This window comes from Numenius arquata, chromosome 24 (assembly GCF_964106895.1).
Source record: "Numenius arquata chromosome 24, bNumArq3.hap1.1, whole genome shotgun sequence".
Lineage (NCBI taxonomy): Eukaryota > Metazoa > Chordata > Aves > Charadriiformes > Scolopacidae > Numenius > Numenius arquata.
In genome coordinates, this window is record NC_133599.1 from 3,670,411 (window position 1) to 3,688,056 (window position 17,646).

A 17,646-nucleotide genomic window follows, 5' to 3' on the forward strand; every position below is an offset into this window, starting at 1 on the left:
AAATATTTAGGTTCTAACCAAAAAATATTTTGATCTGTTTGCTAGAAAATATTTAGGTTATGACCAATAACATTTTGGGCCATTTGCTAGGAAATATTTTGGTTATACCGGAAACATTTTTGGTCTGTTTGGGTGTTTATTGGCAGTTTGGGAGGTCTGTGTTTGTGGTTCTCGTTTTTCTCACAGAAAAGAAGAGCAAATGAGAAATTTCCTGACTTTCCAGGGTGGTGCAAGGACCCAGCGGATGGGTTAAACCTCCCCCATGTGGGGAGAGCAGCACCTGCCTTTTAATGCAGGATGGGGGAATTTGTTGTTCCACAACATAAAAAAATGTAAAAAAGGAAAAATATTTGATGAGGGCTGGAGCCCCTCTGCTGCGAGGACAGGCTGAGAGAGTTGGGGGGGTTCAGCCTGGAGAAGAGAAGGCTCCGGGGAGACCTTTGAGTCCCTTCCAGTCCCTCAAGGGGCTCCAGGAAAGCTGGGGAGGGACTCTTGATCAGGGAGGGGAGCCATAGGAGGAGGGGGAAGGGTTTGACACTGAAAGAGGGGAGATGGAGATGAGATGTGGGGAAGAACTTCTTTGCTGTGAGGGTGGTGAGAGCCTGGCCCAGGTTGCCCAGAGAAGCTGTGGCTGCCCCATCCCTGGAGGGGTTCAAGGCCAGGTTGGAGGGGGCTTGGAGCAACCTGGTCTGGTGGGAGGTGTCCCTGCCCAGGGCAGGGGGTGGCACTGGGTGGGGGCTTTAAGGTCCCTTCCAACTCTAACCATTCTGTGATTCTGTCCAAAATAGCATGAAAGCAGGGGGAGGATTGAGGTGTGCGAAATAAGGAAATGAGCTGTACCTGGAGGAGAGGATGGTGAAGGACTGGGAGGCTGATGAAGAGGTGGAGAAGGACAGACCAGATGAAGAAGTGGAGAAGGACAGACCAGAATGCAGAACAGAGCTGGGAACCACCTGTGATAAAGCAGAAGAAACTTTGTGGGCTCCCCAAGCCCCTGGGACAGGGGGAGCAGAGCAGTCGGCTCCAGCTCTTTGCACTGTCCCCTGGGAAAGCCTCAACACCAGCAGCCATCCCTCCTCCACGCCAGAAGGTCCCCACGGGGGGGCGGAAGAATGGCAGACAAAAGTCCGACGCATTTCCATCCTGCGCCAAGAGCCGCGAGCACCTTTGTTTTGGGAAAAAAAGGTTTGACCAGGTTTTGACGAACACAGATAACGCCCCACCACGGTGACGTCTGGGTCACTCCTCTCTTTGCTGTGATAAGAGCTGGCCTCTTATCGGATGGTAACACTTTGATCTCGCTATCGAAGACGTGTGCCGCTCGATTCTCACCTGAGCGCCTCGCTAAGGACACAAACTCCTCAAAATCCTCGTGGCCCAAAATACAAAGGAACCCTTGAAGCCGGGGGTGCACGTGGTGGTAATGGAAAGTGGAGGTCAGCAGATAAGGGGGAGTTGCTGCTTCCCGGTATAAAACCGGGAAGTCCAGGCAGCTCGGGTCATCTGCTCCGGTCTCTGAGGAGGTGTGTGTGGACCGGTAGACAAGTCCTGCACCATGAAGTGGTTCATCCTGGCCCTGGTGTGTCTCCAGCTCTCGGAAGGGCTGGTGAGGTGGGTGTCCTGCAGCGGCAGAAAGAGTGGGGAGCGGGTAGATAACACACCCCGCTGCAGTTTTACCCTGCGTGAGCTGCCCTGCGTCCCTGAGGATGCCAACCAAGTCTAACCAGGTGTGACTCCAGCCTCCTGCAGCTCCACGGACCATCGTGGTCCCCAGTCCAGGCTGCATCCCTCACTGGGAGGACAGCCCCTGGGGATGCGCGAGGGAGCTGAGCAGAGGGAGAACCGATCATTTGAAAATGCCCAAATCTCCTCCTGATTTCCTGCTGTATTTGTTGTTGTTTTTTTTTTTTTTTCCTCCTCTGTGCAGGATCAAACTGAAGAAAGCCAAGTCTATACGGCAGAAAATGAGGGAGGCTGGAGTGCTGGACGACTACTTGAAGAAAATTAAATATGATCCAGTCAAGAAATACAGCTTCAGTGACGACTATGTCGTGTATGAGCCGATAACCAACCACCTGGATGTGAGTATCCCAGGTCCCTCTCTCTCTGCCTGTCCATACACCGCGCTCCCCTTTCCCTCCTTCTTCCCAGCTGCCGGAGGGATCTGTTCACCCCTGAGCCCCCATGAGTGAGAGATTGGTTGGGTTTTTTTCCCCCCACTCTTTTTTAAGCTTCTATTTTAGACTTTAGGAAAGTTTTCCCCCCAGCCATGAAAAGTGATACTTTTCTATATGTAACAAAAAGCATAACAAAATAAATATTTAATATTACGTCTTTTGGGAGAAAAAAGCAGGGTGAGAGTTAAGTCCGTTCCTGCCTACTTTGTTGTTTGGAAGAGTGAGCCCGGCATTTCCGACACCCTGCGAAGCACTGGGATGCTGGCGTGGGGCTGGGAGGTGGAAGCCTGGTCTGTCCCTGTCCCTGTGGCCAACGGAGATACCCCGTCTCTCGCCTGCAGGCCTCCTACTTCGGGGAGATCAGCATCGGGTCCCCTCCGCAAAACTTCTTGGTGCTCTTTGACACCGGCTCCTCCAACCTGTGGGTGCCCTCCACCTACTGCCAGTCGCCGGCGTGCTGTGAGTGTCCTCGGGAAATGCCCTGCCGTGCCTGGCTAATGAAGATGGCTCAGTAGCCGTGGCCATCCTGGGTGTCCCCAGAGTGCAGAAATCGTAGTGCTGGGCGGAGGGAAGAGCAAAGTGACAAGTCACGGAGCTGATGTCCCGCTCCCCGGCAGGGCTCATCCGACGTAACTCGCTGCCGGTGGGAGAGCGATGGGGATTTAGCTGCTGATGGCTTTGCTCGCGCTGGGGGGCTGCTGTGGGTGTGACAACAACAGTTGCACCCCTTGAGAGGGGCGCAGACAAAACTGGGATGCAAAACCCTGCCTTGGAGATAACCCCGGGGCAGAGGAACAGCCCGTTCCACTCTTCACGACTTGCTCCCTGCCGGGGAAGCCGCTTTCCCAGGTGTTATCCCGGCAGAGCCACCGGTGGTGGAATCCCACCAAGCACATGCCCAGGAGCTTTGCCCTCTTCTCTCTCACACAGACAATCACAACACGTTCAAGCCCAGCGAGTCCTCCACCTTCACCGACGACGGCCAGTCCTACACCATCTCCTACGGCAGCGGCACAGTCACGGTGGTGCTGGGCTCCGACACGCTGAGGGTGAGTGCGCCCCACGTCCTCCTTGTCTTCCTGTGTCCCCAACACCAGCTGGGTGCCCCCATGGAAGGAGTCTGGGGGACAGCTGAAGGGCAGATCTCATGTAGACAAGACTTGAGCGGACCAGGGCCTGGGATGGGCAGAACCTTTATAAAGTGGTTATTGCCACCGTCAGTTACCCAGCTGGGTTTGTACTTTGTTTTAACTCAATTCCTGCTAATTTTCCCAGCTGCTTGGAGATGTTTTCACCAGCTGTGACCTTGCAGTGTCTTCCTTGGGCTTTCAGAGCATCAGTCATCCCATCCGATGGCTGCTCTAAGTGCCCAGGCTGACCTGGCGTCCCCTTCCCCTCCAGATCCAGACCATCGCGGTCAAAAACCAGGAGTTTGGGCTCAGCAAGAAGGAGCCAACTCAGCCTTTCTACTATGCCGAGTTTGACGGGATCCTGGGAATGGCCTACCCCTCTCTGGCGGTGGGAGGGACACCGACCGTGCTGCAGGGCATGCTGCAGCAGAACCAGCTCACCCAGCCCATCTTCAGCTTCTACTTCTCTCGGTAAAAATCCACGGGGGTCCCTCTGCACATCCCACGTGCACCGGTGTCCCCCTGCCTGTCCACATGAGGGTTCCTTGTGGATTTGTCCCTCGCCATCCCACGTGTATCGCACCGATTGACCCATCTCTGCTGCTGGAACTCTGTGTTTTTGCAGCCAACCCACCTACCTCTACGGGGGAGAGCTCATTTTCGGCGGTGTTGACACTCGGCTCTTCCACGGGGACATTACGTGGGCGCCGGTGACCCAGGAGCTTTACTGGCAGGTCGCGGTTAATGAGTGAGTCGTGTTTGTACCTGATGGGCATGAGGGTGGTACAGCTTCAGATGAAGCTGCAGCTGTTGCAGCAGGCGCGGGCTCAAGGCACTGCATTTCAGAGCATCCCAGGCTTAGAGATCCAGCCCAGACAAGTTTAGTTGCCAGAGGGTCCTCGAAGTGACGTCCTTCTACCTGTTCTCCTCCCAGGTTTGCTATCGGGCAGTCAGTGACGGGCTGGTGCAGACAGGGCTGCCAGGCCATCGTGGACACGGGGACGTTCCTGGTGACGATGCCCCAGCAGTACATAGACAGCTTCCTTCAGGCCGTGGGTGCCCAGCTGACCAGCTACGGGGTGAGTGCAGGGGATGCTTTGGGGGTGCACGGGAAGGCTTGCAAGGGAGCCAGAAGCCGTGGGCTTGACCAGGTCCCACAAAACTCATGTGGCATCTACAGAACGTGGTGCTGCAGGGAGGGATGAGGTGATGTGGCACTGCCAGGGGATAAAGTGTGTGTTACCCCTGTATATGGGGGTGTCGCTTCTCTCTTGGTGGGTGCTGTTCCAGCCATAACCTCCTCTTCGCCCTCTCTCCGCAGTATGCAGTCGACTGCAATCAGATCCAGAACATGCCCACCATCACCTTCACCATCAACGGAACTCTGTTCCCACTCCACCCTTCTGCCTATGTCTTGAATGTATGTATTAGCTGAGCAGCTTCATCCTGCTGAGTCCTTGAGGGCCAGGAAAGGAACTGGTGCTTCTCGACAAGCAGCAGCACTCTCCCTACCTGTGTGGGCAGATCCCACCTCCCCACGGCCCAACCGGCAGGGTCTTGGTGCTTGTTTGGGGCTCTGACTCCACGTTATATCCCCCTTACAGGACAACGGCTACTGCACTCTTGGCATCGAGGCCACCTACCTGCCTTCCCAGAACGGGCAGCCGCTCTGGATCTTGGGTGACGTCTTCCTCAAGGAGTATTACACCGTCTTTGACATGGCGAACAACCGTGTCGGCTTTGCCCCATCGGCATAGAGGAGCGGAGTGGCGGAATCCAGCCCCTCTCCCGGCCACACACACCTCAACCAGCATTGCTGGGGTCATTCCTATGGACCTTTGTGTTCCTTCCCGTGCCTCCATGGCTCCCTGTCCCTCCGGGATCTCTGTGTAAGTGTGTCCTCACAGTCTCCTGTTCCAAATAAACCCCAACATCCCAAATCGTCTCTGACCTTCTGAGTTTATTGAGCGATGACTGAGCGCAGACTGATGGGTTGTGGCCCCCAGACACTCTTCTTCCAGCAAGGTAAGCGCCGCGATAAACTCCTAGGCAGATTTCCACAGAGTCGGCATGGGGAAAGCGGTGGGGAAGCTGTCCCTGGGCTGCTTCAACTCTAAATGGACGTATTTATGTTTCTTGCAAAGGGGTATGACATGCTCCCGACTCCTAATGGCTGCGGGAGACTCTCAGCCTTTATCTGCAGTGAATTATTGAGCTTGGGGGTGGCTCTGATGAACGCAGCAGGCTCCAAGCTGCAGCTCAGCTCACAGCCCCGATGGGCGCAGGGGTAGGAGTGACCAGTCCCTCCCCACGCTGGTGCCTGGGGAAGGTCCTGCAGAGGGTGCAGCCCATTCCTTGGGTATGAAGATGTCCCACAGCCCAGCCCCGTCCCCTCTGCGAGGCTTGTGCGACTCAGTTGGGGGCTGCAGACCTTGTGTGTTGGAAAACTGGCAGCTGCTGTCCCCCAAATCCCGGCTGCTGCACCCCACTTGTGTCCTCCTTGTCCTCAATGAGGGACAAGCCTGGAATGAGTGTCCCGAGCCTGATTCCTGCAAGGGCTTTGCTCTGCAGGGGAGAAGCACCACGCGCCGGGCTGCAGTGCAGGGGATCAGGACACCAAGAGGTCACTGTGGTTGGTCTAAAACACCAACCACAGCCCCGGGGACAGGAGTTCCCCGAGGGATTCCCCAGAAAGCCAGTTCTGCTCTGGGCCATCAGGCACTGGTGCGTGCCTGGAGATGCCGTGCGAGTCCCTAACGGGGCGGGACGGCTTCACCCTCCTCCAGTCACCTCGGGGAGATGCTCACCAGCACCTACTCAGGCAATTACAGAGTTGGCCGGTGGCGGTGGACACTGCTTTGCTTGCAGTGACCTTGGAGTGACCGTGGGGACATGCTGTCCTGTCTCTCGCTGCTGCTGGTACTTGCAGGGCTGCACCCATCGCTCCGACTGGCCGAGGATAAAGCTGCGGGACCGGTCGGTGCCCGCCTTTGTCCCTCTTGCTGGGCATCGGGAAACCTGGTCAGAGGTGTGTGTGGGAAGCCACCAACCTTCCTTGCAGCTGGATAAGGTTTAACAAAGTCCTTTGTCTGAGTCAAAGTGGGAATATGAAGCCAGATTAGGTTAGTCGTGACATCTAAATGACCTCTAAATCCTGAAGCAGGGGCTTTACAGTCAGGTAAAACAACAGCTGAAGTTCGGGAATCGTGGTCTGCGGCCAAAGGGGACGGGGAACACCTTGGCCGGGGGAGGCTCGGGTAACACCGCTCTTTCCTGGCATCCAGACTTGTTTCTTAGAAGCTCTTTATCATTGGAGCTCATTATCAGATATATTAATAGCTCTGTCATTTCACCAGAGGAAGGACACAAACTCCGCTGTGCTTTGTGTCAAAATATTGACACAGGCTGAGCGCAGCGAGAGGGAGAGGAGACAGGCGCGGATCCCGGGGAAGGGCATTCCTCCTCCCCGATAAAATGGAGAGGTTTCGGAGAGCTGAAGCTGCTCCGGCAGCAACGGTGGCAGGAAGGGACAAGTGACGGCTGACCATGTCCTTGCTGCTCTTTGCCCTTCCCTTTGCTTCCTGCAGGATCCGGCCAAGCAAAGGCAGATCCACCAGGATGAGCTGGAGGAGGAAAAGGGGACCGGGGGGGGTTTCTGAGTTGCCACAGGCTTGAAGCACCAGTCCAATGCTGACAGCGTGGATGGGAGCAGCAAGAGGGGACTGGGGTGTCTGTTAGAGGGGACTGGGGTGTCTGCAAGTGCCTACAGCAAGGGGCACTGGGGCTGCTCCTGCCCGACCCTGGGGAGGATGGCCACGGTCCCTCTCCTGCCTCCTCCCTGGGGTGCGTGTGTTGGTGACCCCCGTGGGGACATTCAGAGCTGGACAAAGATTTTTTGTCCCAGCGAAATGGGAGCAGAATGGCAATGTGCGGTGGGTACTCGAAGCAATATGTGTTAAACACATGGTTAGTGGTGGGGCTGGCCCAGCGCCGCGTCCCCAGGCAGAGGGGTCTGGGCAGCCTCGGGCTTTCAGTCCAGCTGGGGCTCCTCTGCTGAGAGCTTTGCACAGAAAATCAACCCCATGTTTGTCTCCTCAGGTTTTCCACAGGAGATGAGGCTGCCAGGCTGATGGGGACGTGGGGACACTCACCGTTCCCTGGCAGCACGTGGCAGAGTTTCTGCAGGTGGTGAGTGCCCAGATTTGGACTATGAGGCTGAGCAGCATCCTTGGGCCACCAGATGCCAGGATGGGTCCTCAGTGACCCAGCAGGGACTGGCAGGGCTGGTTGGCTGGTAGCACCTTCCCAAGGGGGAGACAAGGGTCTCCTGGGACTAAAAATCCCCTGGAAATGAATGCCTAAACACACACTTCCCCTGGATTTTTCCTGCATGGCCATGACAATGCATATGGGAGACACCACCAGACGTGTGACCTGAGCATCCTCGGCGTAACTCTGACATGGATAATAAACTGCAGCAAATCAAAGCATCCTTTGGAGATGTTTGAGTGGTTGCAACCAGGCAGGTAAAGACTTGTTACACCTTTCAGGGCTGCTGTACCCAGCAGCTTCCAGCCCCAACCTCAGCTTCCTTGGGGGTTATTAGCAGAGCTGGAGGGCAGTGAAGGGCAGAATAGTGACTAAAGGACAAATTCCTGGAAATACAGACATTTTACGGGGCATGAGCTGGTTTACAGGAGGCTTGGAGCTGGGCTGAAACACCATCGCTGCCGTTTCGTGCTAGCCACGTTGAAGGAATTGGATGTGACACAGTCTTTAGACTTGGATGAAAGGAATACTGTGGCCCCGTGGCACTTCCTTGGCTGACTGGATGGGTCAAAAGAGGAACACAAGCATCACAAACTTCCGTTTGCTATAAAGGGTGTGTTTTGCCTTTGTTTTCTGGAATGGTCAGGCCGGTGCTGAAGGCAAGAGAAAACACTAACTCCTCGATAACAACAGAACTCTGCATTTTATCAGATGTCACATATTTGGTTTGGGTATCAGAGGGACGGGGCCAATCTGTGAGCGCCTCAACAGCCTGGGAACGGAGGGAAAACCAGGGCGGCCGCAGCGATAAAGGCACCGCAAGCGTTGGTGTTGGGTGGGTGCAGAGATAGAGAAAAGGGGTGTTGGGAGTAAGGGGCTGGGCACAGCTCCTGGTTATATAGACCCTGCCCTGCCCGGGCTGGTGCAGGAGCTGCCATGGAGCCACCAGCACCTGGGGCCATGTGGTGGCTGGTGCTGGCCCTGCTCTGCCCCTGGCTTGGGGAGGGGATGGTGAGGTGAGTCCCGGGGCCGGGATGGGTGTGAGGGTGGAGGGTCTGGCCATGGGCACCCCACCCTTGGCACATGGGGGTGCACACAGGGATGGGGCCATCGGACGGCTCGGCATCTTGCTGCCATCTCCATCCCACGCAGGATCCCCCTGAGGAAAGGCAGGTCCATGGGGGAGGTGATGAGAGAGAAAGAGGTGCCGGAGGGTTTCCTGAAGGACCTCAAAGGGGACCCTGGTAGGAAATACCAGCTCAGTAATGCTGTGGCTTACGAACCGCTAACGAACTACCTGGATGTAAGTATTAAAGCTTTTCCTTCCTCTTCTGAGCCACCTGGCTCGGGTTTTTGGGGCTGCCTGTGGGAAGCTCCCTCCCTGCTCACCAGTCACAGGGCTGTGCTGGGTATGGGCAGGAGCTTCGCTGCCTTTGTAGCCCGGCTCCAAGGGCTGGGTGGTGTGGGGAGATGAAGGCAGGAGGCTGCACGTCTTATCCTGAATTGATTTCCCTTCTTAGAAAAAGCAGAGTTTGATGATTATAGGGCAGATCTACTACTCCCAGCCTTGCTGCTGACTGTGTTATGTTGTAGGCAAATTATTGCCCCTTTCTGTGCTTTAGCCGCCCTGGATGCTCTCTGGAAGGACTACGAACCCTTCCTACAAGCCCTGTAGCAGTTTGGGTTTCTCAGGTAGCAGAGGGCAGAGAGCTGAAAACTCTCACTCAAAAAAAAAAACCAAACCCAGGCAGAAACAGAAATCCTCCCACGCTCTTGTTCGCAGTCCTTCTACTTCGGGGAGATCAGCATCGGGACCCCTCCGCAAAAATTCCTGGTGCTCTTTGACACTGGCTCTGCCAACCTGTGGGTGCCCTCCTCCTACTGCCAGACTCCAGCCTGCGGTGAGCATCCCTCAGGGGACACAGGGGGGAGTTGGGGTTTCCCCCCCCTCCGTGGCTGCTCTCAGGCATCTCTCGCATCCCTCTGTGGGATTTGGTGTCTGCTCTCGGCTCAGTGACACCGGCCCCTTCCCTGGGAAGCCCCTTGGCTGGGGATTTCTGCCCCTGTGGGGACAGAGATGCTGAACCGAGGGCAGAATGTGACCTGGGGGCTGTGACCTTCTCTCCGTGCAGGGAATCACGCCAGGTTCAACCCCAGCCTGTCCTCCACCTTCTCGGGCATCGGTGTGACCTGCACCCTGAGCTACGGGTTCGGTGACCTGTCGGTGGTGTTGGGGTACGACACCGTGACAGTAAGTGACTTCTGATGTGTTGGTGCGTTGCTGCAATCAGGGTAAGAAGTGACTGTGGTTGCGATCAGTCCAATTCGGTTAAAAATTGAGGGGGCAGCTGAAAGTACCTTCTTATTTTGGATATTAGTGCCTGGATCGCCCATGTAGAGTTTATGGCGTGTCAGCATGAATTGACTCAGACCGGGACACGCAAACCAACCCCGACCAAGTCCTCTGGGCTCTTCAGCACTGGAAGAGGGTGATGTCTTTGGCCTTAAATGTTTGCTTTTTACACTGACTGAGCTTTGTCATTAGAGGACTTAAGAAACATTCTGCTGTGAGACCTGCATGCTGTGGAAATGTGATTTTAAACTAATTTAACTGAGGCAAATCCCTTTTGTGGGTATTTTTGTGTAATAATAAGGGTGATGGGACAAAGGATACGAGCCAGGCCGCCCCCAACTCCATCTCCCACCTGCGATGGGGGAGAGTTCGGCACCTCCCAGTGCAGATTTACCTTCATGACCTTCCTGACCATCCCTGCCTCTCCCTAAAAACTCCCTGCTGGGATGCTGCTGTCAAGGGGAAATGTTCAAAATGCCGACATCTCCCAGCATCTTTCCTCTCTCTCTAGATCCAGAACATCGTCATCAGGAACCAGGAGTTCGGTCTGAGCCTGGATGAGCCCAGCAGACCCTTTTACTACCAGGACTTCGATGGGATTTTGGGCATGGCTTACCCGGGCGCTGGCATCGGCGGTTTCAACACGCTGATGCAGAACATGCTGCAGCAGAGCCAGCTCACCAAACCCATCTTCAGCTTCTATTACTCCCGGTGAGACCTCTGGGTCTCTCTCTCGCATAGACACAGCCTGGATCCATCCTTTTCTTCGTTCCCTCTCCATCCACACGTTCTCCCCGCACACCTCTATGCTACACCGCTTTCTGCTCAGCAGCCTGCCTGATTTGGGGGTGAATTTTGTGTCTTCCCAGCAACCCGACCCATAGCTACGGCGGGGAAGTCATCCTCGGAGGGGTTGACCCTCAGCTGTACTCCGGGGAGGTTATTTGGGCTCCTGTGGTCCAGGAATTGTACTGGAAGATCGGGATCGAGGAGTAAGTGCCACACCGTGACTTGAAAGGGGTCTTGGGCGGGGAGGGGAAACCTTTTCTAATGTCTTTTCTGCTGCTGTCTCCAGGTTCTCCATCGGGCCGTCGGCCACCGGCTGGTGCAGCCAAGGCTGTCATGGCATTGTGGACACCGGGACGTTCCTGCTGACCATCCCAGGACAATTCATGTCAGCCTTCCTGCAGGAGTTGGGTGCGGAGGAGAGTGATTACGGGGTAGGTGGGAAGGATGCCCCGCACACACGAGGGGCTGATGCCATGGGATGAGGACACACGTGGGTGGTAACGCTGAGCCACGGAGGGCTCCCAGCACCTCTGGAGCAAAACATCTCCCTTTGCGGTGGTGTAAAACAACAATAATTCTTCCAAACATGGTAAACCTGGGGCAGCACAGCCCTGAGGGACCCTTAGGGAGCATGGCTGGGGTTACAGCAGGAGGGAGGTGCCCATCCCTGTGGGTCCTGACCCCTCTGCTCTTCTCTGCTTCTTTTGCAGTTCGTCGTGGACTGCAGCGATGTCCCGAGCATGCCCACCCTCTACTTTGCCATCAGCGGAGCCCAGTTACCGCTGCCTCCCTCTGTCTACGTCTTAAACGTAGGTGTGATTTTATCATCCCCAACATGTGTTCACCGTCACAGGGCAGTGTCGCCCAGGAGAACATCAGAGTTTCTTTTCAAACACAGAGGCTTCCAGCAGACTTAGTGCTATATTTCCCAGCATCCGATTTCAAGGGGCTTTTCTGTGCCTGTATGGGACTGTAAGGAGGGTCTAATCCTGCTCCCAGCCAAAGCAGCCATGAAGGCACGGGCAGCAGAACCCCCCCGTGCTCCTCACTGGCACTGAAATTTTCTCCTTTTCCCCCGATAGATCGATGGCGTCTGCACCGTTGGGGTCGAGAGCACGTACGTGGCCTCTTCCAGCGGCCAGCCGCTCTGGATCCTCGGCAACCTCTTCCTCCGGCAGTACTACTCCATCTTCGACGTGGCCAACAACAGGGTTGGCTTTGCCTTGTCAGCCTAGGGATGCCGAGCATCGCCCCTGGGGCAATTTGTCCCTGCAACACCTTATCCTCCCTCGGACCCCTGTATGGCGAGGAGTAGTCTCCAAATCTCCTGTAGCGAATAAAGGGCTGCAAACCTGCCTCGTGTCTCGTCTGCCTGCAGCTGAGCAGGATCTGGCACAGCTTTTCTTAATAAAACAACAAAGTCCGAGTTCATGCTCGAGGTTTCCAGGCGCCGCCTGGGCTTTCAGACACGCACGGAGCCTTTGAATTGGCAGCAATGACAAATTTGGGGTCTCCTTTTTGATTGGGACCCGCATCTCTGCTGGAGCTGGGCTGGGAAACCGGGATGACTGGGAGAAATTCAGGCTGCACCGTGTGCTCAGTCACAGCTCGGGGACCCCAGGGCTGAGCCGGAGCGGTCGCTGGAGGCTTCAGAAACCAGTTTGGAGCAGGATGTGCAGAGACGAGGAGCTGCGTGTGAACAGCTTGTGGTTCATTAGGGTTGGGGGAATTGCCCACACGTATTTGCAAATAAATTAGGGATTAAAAAAGTGTCATGCAAGGACACTCAGGCTGAGGAAAACGCCCTGGTTTTGTTCTTGAGGGGTAAATCTCTTCATTGCTGCAGCCTCGAAGGATGGATGATGTGAAGGAAGGGGGCGGCGTGTCTGGGACATGGATGTCACCTCCTCCTAGAGGAGCTGCTGGATACAGTGTCAGACACATCAGGCCAGCGCCGGGTGCCCGGATCGGACCCAGGACGCTGCTCCTCGAGGTCCAACACAGGGCAATGCACGGGAGATGCAGCACTGAAGGGCCCATCGCCCGCTGTCTGACACCCATCTCCCGGTCAGATGACAGTCACCCCACTGGGGCATGTGACCGCCCGTTAAATCTGCTGTTTCCAGCCAAATCTGCCACGGCGGGTCCTGCGGAGAGGGGAGCTCCCAGCCACAAAGAGGGAAACACCATCCTGGTGCCACGGGCAGCCCGGTGGCAGGGTGACACTGTGCCCTGGGGACTCGGGGTGCAGGGGGGGGGTTGCTGCCTCTGACTGGGTAAGGTCCCCACTGTTCCCTCCCGCTGCCACCCCCTGTCCCACAGAGTTCATCTCACACAAAAAGCTCCGCACCCCCCCCACAGCCTCCCCCGGCAGCGGCCAGACCCCAAGGGTCCCGTCTGGAGGGTGACAAACCCCCCTGTGCCTCCAGCAGGCACACGCTGCCACTGCTCCCCACCACCCGGCATGTCTCCAGCTCACCCCCAACCCTCCATGGGGACAGCGAGCCTCTGGGACCCCTGCAAAGGGGGGCAAAACCCTGGTGCAAGGGGCTGTAAAACCCCAGTGCAAGGAACTATATGACCCTGGTGCAAGGACCTACACAATCCTGGTGCAGGGAGCTGTATTACCCCAGTACACAAACCTGCACGATCCTGGTGCAAGGAGCTGTATGACCCCAGTGCAAGGACCTACACGATCCTGGTGCAAGGAGCTGTATGACCCCAGTGCAAGGACCTACATGATCCTGGTGCAAGGAGTTGTATGACTAGTGCAATGACCTGCACGATCCTGGTGCAAGGGGCACGATCCCGGTGGAAGGAGTATTACCCTGGTGCAAGGGGCTGCACAATCCTGGTGCAAGGAGCTGTAAAACCCTGGTGCAAAGACCCGCCCAACCCCAGTGCAAGACGCTGCATGACCCTGGTGCAAGGAGCTGTACAACCCTGGTGCAAGGGGCTATATGATCCTTGTCTAAGGAGTTGCACGACCCCGGTGCAAGGAGCTGCAGGACCCTGCCTTCACTCCGCCCCGGCACCCCTCGCCCCGGTCCTCTCCGGGGGTGGAAACCCCCGTCTTTTGGGGAGGAAACCACCAAACCCAAACTCCTGCTGCGGCCGAGGAAAGGGACTACAAGTCCCGGCAGGCTCGGGCAGCCCTGCCCCGCTCGGGACTACAGCTCCCGGCGTGCTGCGGAGCGGAGCGGGCCGGGCCGTGCCGCGCCGAGCCGGGCCGGGCCGGCGGGCGGGCGGGCAGTGCTGCCCTCCCTCGGCGTGGGAGCGGCGGGGCCGGGCCGGGCCGAGCGGGGCCGAACCGAGACGAACCCAGCCGAGCAGGGGGCCGAGTGGAGCCGAACCGGGCCGAGCGACAGACGAACCGAGTCGAGTGGGAGGCGAGTGAAGCCGAACCGGGACGAGTGGAGCCGAACACCGCCGAACCGCTTCGTTTCACTTCGCGTTCCGTCTACCCCCGCGGGGTAAGTGCAGCGGGGTCGGGGGTTCTGGGGGGGGTACGGTGATACTGGGGGGGTACTGGGGGCCGGGGGGGAAGCCAGCCATGCAGCGGGACCCCCTCGGGTCGTAGCCCGGCCCGCGGAGGGGGGTTGTTGTCCTGCCCCATCCCGGGGCACTTTGAAGTCGCAACCGCGGGGTTGTTTCGTATTTTTTTATTTTTTTTTAACTCCTTTGCTGTAAATAACGACACCCCCCACCCCCCCCCCCCGCGTGTCCCCCTCCGCTCCCGGGAGCGGCCCCCGCTTACAGGAGGTTCCAGCCGGGCCGGGGCTGCGGCTGCTCCCGGTGCCGTCGGGCTTGAGCCGCCAGCTGGGGCTCGGGGGGCTCCGGCTACTCGGCCGGGTCCCCCCTCCGAAAGACCGAGGGTTCCAGGGGCTGCGAGCCCTCCGGGAACCAGGGGGGACTTGCCCGGGTGGCCTTTACCGGCGTAACCCCCCCCCCACACACACACACACTTTTCCCCTGCACCCGTTACCGCACGCGTGGGGAAACTGAGGCACGGATGCTCCAACCCTCGGTGCTGCCACCCCGAGCGCTGGCTTTGCTCGGGGGTTTCCGAGCAGCCCCCCCCATGGGACAGGGTGCAAACTCCGGGGGGCGGGAGAGTGGGTCCCCCCCCCCGGCCAGCCGTCTGCCCCCCAAGCCCTTCTGCTTTTGGGGTCTGCAAAAGACAGGGGAAGAGTTGGGGTACCCCACGCCACGAAGCTTTTAGGGGATTCCCCCCCCCCGCAACTTGCTCCTGTGGGGCAGCAGGAGTTTGGCGGGGGGGCGTAGGAGGGGGCTGCGCTTAACCTACAGCCGCCGATTAATGATATTCATGAATTAATTGCAAAGCAGGAAGGATTACGCCAGCCCTTATACCCATGTCCTCTAAAGCTTCAGTGAGTCAGATGATGGGGAAATTTCCTTTTTTTAAAAAAAAAAAAAAAAGAGAGAGAAAAAGAGAGAAAATATGGTGGTTATTGTTGTGCTCTTCTAAGATAAATAAATAAGCCCGTGCAAGTCCGCGGACAAGCAGGGCCTGTTTCCAGGAATTGCAGCGCTTCTGCGCGTTCCCGGCCCTTGGGGGAGTTTGTGATTTATTTATTTTTTTTATATAACGGCGGGCAGTTGAGCGGACGGCGAAGGTGTGGAGTTCGGGGGATTTTTTTATTTATTTTCTTTTTTTGTTCCCCTCCCCTTTTCCCCTTTAGTTTCCCCTGCCATGTTTGCTCGGCTTCATGCACGGCTGCTCCGCCGGCCGGAGGAGGGAGCGGGGCCGGTTTCTCCCTGCTGTGGGTGCCGGTGGCGGCTCAGCCTGTGCTCACCTGCTGCCGGGGGGCTCCGGAGGGGAAAACCATGCTGGGGCCACTGGGAGTTTGGGAATTGGGCTGCTGGAGTTGAAAACCCACCGGATTTTGGCTACGGTTTTGGCTGAGGGGGGGTTGCAAGCGGCACGTCCTGACCCCATGGTGAGTGGAGGGGAGCTGGTGTGTTTTCTGAGGGATGCTGGCTTTGCCCCCCCAAAGGATTCTGGCTTTGCCACCCCAAAAGATGCTGGTTTTGCCCCACAGAGGGATGCTGGCTTTGTCCCCCCGGCAAGGGATGCTGGCTTTGCCCCCCAAAGGATGGTGATTTTCCGCCCGGCAAGGGATGCTGGCTTGGCCTCCCCGGAGGAATGCTGGCTTTTCACCCCCCAAAGGATGGTGGCTTTGCTCCCCTGGAGGGATGCTGGCTTTGCCTGCCCCAGAGGGATGGTGGTTTTCCCCCCTGAGGGATGGTGGTTTTGCCCCCCAAAGGATGCTGGTTTTGCCCCACAGAGGGATACTGGCTTTGTCCCCCCTCAAGGGATGCTGGCTTTGCCCCCCAAAGGGTGCTGGCTTTGCCCTCCCCCGAGGGATGCTGGTCTTGACCCCGGAGGGATGCTGGCTTTGCCCCCCTGGAGGGATGCTGGCTTTGCCCCCCCAGAGAGATGCTGGCTTTGCCTCCCACCCTTATCAGTAGGAAACCGCTCCGGGGTGGGGCTGGCTGCGACAGGGCGACTCCAGCATCCGGGTGTTTGGGATGGAGGTTGTGATTCCAGCCAGGTCTTTATTTCTTTTTCCACACTCCCCAGCGCCGAGTTTACAGCACGTGTGTCCCTGGTGTCCCCCCACCCCCACCCCCCCGTCTCCGTTACCGCCTTTACCGTGACGAGGTTTCCCCCGCTCGCCGGTTTTCGGTGGTGCTGTGGGGAGAGGGAAGAGCCCTGCGTGCGCAGCCACAAAGTGATGAATCATCGGAGCAGGGGGGACATTTCCAGGGCTGAGGGTGGGGTGGCCCGAGCAGCACAGCCCTGCGGGGAAAGGAACAGCCGCTGCAGGGAAATGGGGCTGGGGAGGCCACAGTGGGGGTGCCCCCCCTGCCAAAAGCACGTGTACGGAGGGTGGAAATGCCCTTCTGGCTCCCGGTGGCTCTCCCGGTGCTTGGGGGGGGGGTGTTTGTGTGTTGGGGTCTGGATGTTGCGATGGCACCGTGGGACCTCAGCCCTGGATGGTGGTTTCTCCCTCCTTTCCCGGGGGGGTCCGGATGGACGGTGGGGAGGGACGGAGTTCTCCCGGTGCTGGGCATGGCACATCCCCGTCACCGCTGGGCTCCCTCCTTGGGGACATCTGGAATTTGTGGTTTGGGGTTTTTTTTGGGGGGGACCTTGAGCTGCACCCACTGAAAGACACCCGTTTCCAAACTGCCCTGCGTGAGGTTATCCCGTTCCCCAGCCAAAGAGGAATCAGGTCCGGGGGGAAAAAAGCTTTCTGGGGTCAACTTGGCACAGCGATGTCCCCAGCACGGGTGCTGCAGCCCGGCAGTGGCACCGCGCCGCTGGCATGTCCCCATGCCAGCATCGCAGCATCCTGTGGCTGCAGCCGGCGTTGACCCGTGGCAGCCGTTTCGTGACACCTTCCCCGACCCTCTGTTTGCTGTGGGACATCTATGGGGCGCTTCGCAGCCGCAGGAGCCAGCGCTGGGGGCTTCGCAGCCCCATAGAAGAGCAGAGGCTGCTCGGAGGGGTGACATGTAGGGTGGAGGGCATCCCGTGGTGGCCTTTCTGTGGTGGCATCACCTCCGCGAGCCCCGGGGAGGCAGCAGGTTGGGCTTTGCCGAGCTGTGGTGGGGTCCCGGTGCGGAGGTGTCCGGGGAGTATCTCCTCGGTGATTCCCGGGGTGAGCTGCGGTCATTGTCACCCTTGCAGCTGAAGCAGGGGATGGTGGTGGCGGAGCAACGCTTGGAGGGATGGAAAGGGTGAGCTCTTCATGAGCACGTAGGCAGGAAATGCGTGCTTATCTTCCCCCCCCCCACCTGGTATGCCCAGAAAGAGCCCCAATGGTTCCCCCCAAAGTCACTGCAAGGTCAGGGTGGTCACTTGGGTTTTCCTAAGGGATTTGTGGGCACGTAGGGTCCT

General features: G+C 57.7%; 2 protein-coding genes across 3 annotated transcripts; both read left to right on the top strand.

Moving 5' to 3' along the window:
• The first annotated feature begins 1,543 nt into the window (after window positions 1-1,543).
• On the top strand, window positions 1,544-5,064 carry PGC (progastricsin). Its single transcript, XM_074163190.1, has 9 exons — window positions 1,544-1,611; window positions 1,928-2,081; window positions 2,519-2,636; window positions 3,108-3,226; window positions 3,579-3,778; window positions 3,933-4,055; window positions 4,242-4,386; window positions 4,629-4,727; window positions 4,912-5,064. The coding sequence occupies exons 1-9, from the start codon at window positions 1,556-1,558 to the stop codon at window positions 5,062-5,064; spliced, it is 1,167 nt and encodes a 388-aa protein (XP_074019291.1). The 5' UTR covers window positions 1,544-1,555.
• A 3,472-nt stretch (window positions 5,065-8,536) lies between these two features.
• LOC141475100 (pepsin B-like) lies at window positions 8,537-11,953 on the top strand. 2 transcript variants are annotated; one of them, XM_074163291.1, is made up of 9 exons: window positions 8,537-8,592; window positions 8,729-8,879; window positions 9,360-9,477; window positions 9,709-9,827; window positions 10,441-10,640; window positions 10,799-10,921; window positions 11,005-11,149; window positions 11,429-11,527; window positions 11,801-11,953. In XM_074163291.1, exons 1-9 carry the CDS (start codon window positions 8,537-8,539, stop codon window positions 11,951-11,953), a joined length of 1,164 nt encoding a protein of 387 aa, XP_074019392.1. The 2 variants fall into 2 exon arrangements, with proteins under 2 accessions (XP_074019392.1, XP_074019393.1); XM_074163292.1 differs by having other exon boundaries at window positions 10,814-10,921.
• Window positions 11,954-17,646: the final 5,693 nt, after the last annotated feature.

Excerpts from the sequence above, each read along its gene's own strand:
- PGC (XM_074163190.1), top strand. The coding sequence starts at position 1,556 with ATGAAGTGGTTCATCCTGGCCCTGGTGTGTCTCCAGCTCTCGGAAGGG. Across the intron at positions 3,779-3,932 it reads TTCAGCTTCTACTTCTCTCG|CCAACCCACCTACCTCTACG; the intron begins GTAAAAATCCAC and ends GTGTTTTTGCAG. Across the intron at positions 4,728-4,911 it reads CTTCTGCCTATGTCTTGAAT|GACAACGGCTACTGCACTCT; the intron begins GTATGTATTAGC and ends TCCCCCTTACAG.
- LOC141475100 (XM_074163291.1), top strand. The coding sequence starts at position 8,537 with ATGTGGTGGCTGGTGCTGGCCCTGCTCTGCCCCTGGCTTGGGGAGGGG. Across the intron at positions 9,828-10,440 it reads TGGGGTACGACACCGTGACA|ATCCAGAACATCGTCATCAG; the intron begins GTAAGTGACTTC and ends CTCTCTCTCTAG. Across the intron at positions 11,528-11,800 it reads CCTCTGTCTACGTCTTAAAC|ATCGATGGCGTCTGCACCGT; the intron begins GTAGGTGTGATT and ends TTCCCCCGATAG.